A 1,833-nucleotide genomic window follows, 5' to 3' on the forward strand; every position below is an offset into this window, starting at 1 on the left:
AAAAAAAAAAAAACAAAAAAACAACAGACTCAAAACAACAGACTCAATGAATTAATATACGTAAGATCTGAAAGCACTTTAAATAATGCCTAACAAAGGTAGGGTGTGGTGGCACACACCTATAATCCCACCACTTTGGGAGGCCGATGCAGACAGGTCATCTGAGCTCAGGAGTTCGAGATCAGCCTGGGCAACGTGAGGGAAACCCCTTCTCTACAAAAAATACCAAAATTAACTGGGTGTGGTGGCACAGGCCTGGGGTCCCAGGTACTCGGGAGGCTAAGGCTGCAGTGAGCCGAGATCGCACCATTGCACTCCAGCCTGGGCGACAGAGACCTAGTCTCAAAAATAAAATAAAAACTTAAAAAAAGAAGTAATAATGCTTAGTAAAAACTGAGTGTCATATGTTAACCAGTGTGATCTCTAGGTAGCAGGGAAGCTGGGGAAAGGCCATTTACTGGGTTCATTCCACAATTATGTGCTGGTCGCTCATCGCTGTGCCAGACTTTCTCTTTGCTAGGTAGCGGAGCACCTTACTAAAATACAGCACGAAGGGGCAAACCGGCAGATAAACGTCTTGCTGGCTCCCGGATACTCTGTGACAGCGATGCTTAACTGGGGTCTTATGAGTCTTCCCAGTTTTTGGGGAGAATCATTCAGCAGAGATTTGGGAGCGTTGAGGTGGAGGTTCCGGGAAGAGACGAGGTGAACTGAACCTTAGGAGTAAGAAGTGGTTTTTCCCTACAGAGAAGGGGAGTGCGTTGCAGGAAGAGCGCGCGGGCTGGAGACAGGCGGGGCGGGCGGCCTCACCTCGGTGTCGCGGCAGGTACACCTGCAGGTCTGGCTTGCGGGGCCGCGTCGGCGCGGGCGTGTGCCGCCTCCTCACCTTCTCCTTGGCAGCCTGCTTCACCTTCTTGTCATAGTCGTCCCTGCGGGGAGCCGAGCGGGAGTCAGGGACTGTCGGGCCAGGCCAGGCCAGGCCAGGAGTGGCGGCGACAGCGCAGGGCGGGGCGGTACCGAGCGATCTGGTTCCGTCGGATATGGTGCACGAAGCCGTGGTTCATGTCCAGCCGCCCGCCAGGCTTGCAGCAGTGCCCCGACCGGGGATGCGGCCCCGCCTCCATCCGGAGCCGGGGGGCGCAGAGTCGCCGCGGGGCGCAGAGTCGCCGCCGCCTCGACGGCCCCAACAACAGCCACCCGCCCACACAGGCCCGCGCCGCCCCTCGCTCAGCTTCCGGCCCCGCATCCTGACTTCCGGTCTGGGAGGCCCTGCCTGGCCAAGCGATGCGGCGCGCGGAGTTTTCGGGTCTAGTCGGGTCGGGTGGAGTAGAGTATGCTTGACTTCCACCGCCCGAACCTCTAGAGGGCTTTTGGTTTTGCTTCGTTTTTGTTTTTTCGTAACACATCAATAGGAAGCAAGGACTTCAGCTTACAGCTGATAGCAGAACATTCAGCAAAATGCAAATCATCTATTAACACAACTCGATGCTTACAGCGGTGCCTTCCCGTCTTTCTTTCTGGTAATAGGATACTGTGCAATCCATCACCATCTGCGTGACTTTGGCTTACCATGTAACCCTACTACGCCTCAGTTTCCTCATTAGTAAATGGGAACACCTAGAGCACCTACCGCAAATAGATTGTGAGGCCTTGAAATGCTCAGGCAGGGCACACAGCGGCGCCCAGGCCGCAGGCTCCGCGAAGGCTCTCCTGGCCTGGCTTGCCTCGTACCCTCGGCGCCAACGGCTTAACTGTCGCCGCGGGATGACCCAGGGTTTTTGAGGGACCTACGGGTGTATTATTTTCTTGTTTACTTCTTTTTCTTTTTTTTTT

The 1,833-nt window shown here is 55.1% G+C and overlaps 2 protein-coding genes across 3 annotated transcripts in view; one reads left to right on the top strand and one right to left on the bottom strand.

Moving 5' to 3' along the window:
* Positions 1 to 1,218, bottom strand: part of LOC105528856 (chromosome unknown open reading frame, human C2orf68) — a 5,513-nt gene extending 4,295 nt beyond the window's left edge. Inside the window, exons 1-2 of the mRNA XM_011965809.1 lie at positions 1,018 to 1,218; positions 811 to 929 (exon numbers count right to left, since the gene is read on the bottom strand). Coding sequence (XP_011821199.1) covers positions 811 to 929; positions 1,018 to 1,124 — 226 coding nt within the window. The 5' untranslated portion in view covers positions 1,125 to 1,218. The remainder of the gene's footprint in view (positions 1 to 810; positions 930 to 1,017) is intronic.
* A 267-nt stretch (positions 1,219 to 1,485) lies between these two features.
* USP39 (ubiquitin specific peptidase 39) overlaps positions 1,486 to 1,833 on the top strand; it is a 39,137-nt gene continuing 38,789 nt past the window's right edge. For both annotated transcript variants that reach the window (XM_011965807.1, XM_011965808.1), the window contains exon 1: positions 1,486 to 1,513. In XM_011965807.1, coding sequence (XP_011821197.1) covers positions 1,486 to 1,513 — 28 coding nt within the window. The remainder of the gene's footprint in view (positions 1,514 to 1,833) is intronic.

The sequence above is a fragment of the Mandrillus leucophaeus genome, unplaced genomic scaffold (genome assembly GCF_000951045.1).
Source record: "Mandrillus leucophaeus isolate KB7577 unplaced genomic scaffold, Mleu.le_1.0 Scaffold737, whole genome shotgun sequence".
Lineage (NCBI taxonomy): Eukaryota > Metazoa > Chordata > Mammalia > Primates > Cercopithecidae > Mandrillus > Mandrillus leucophaeus.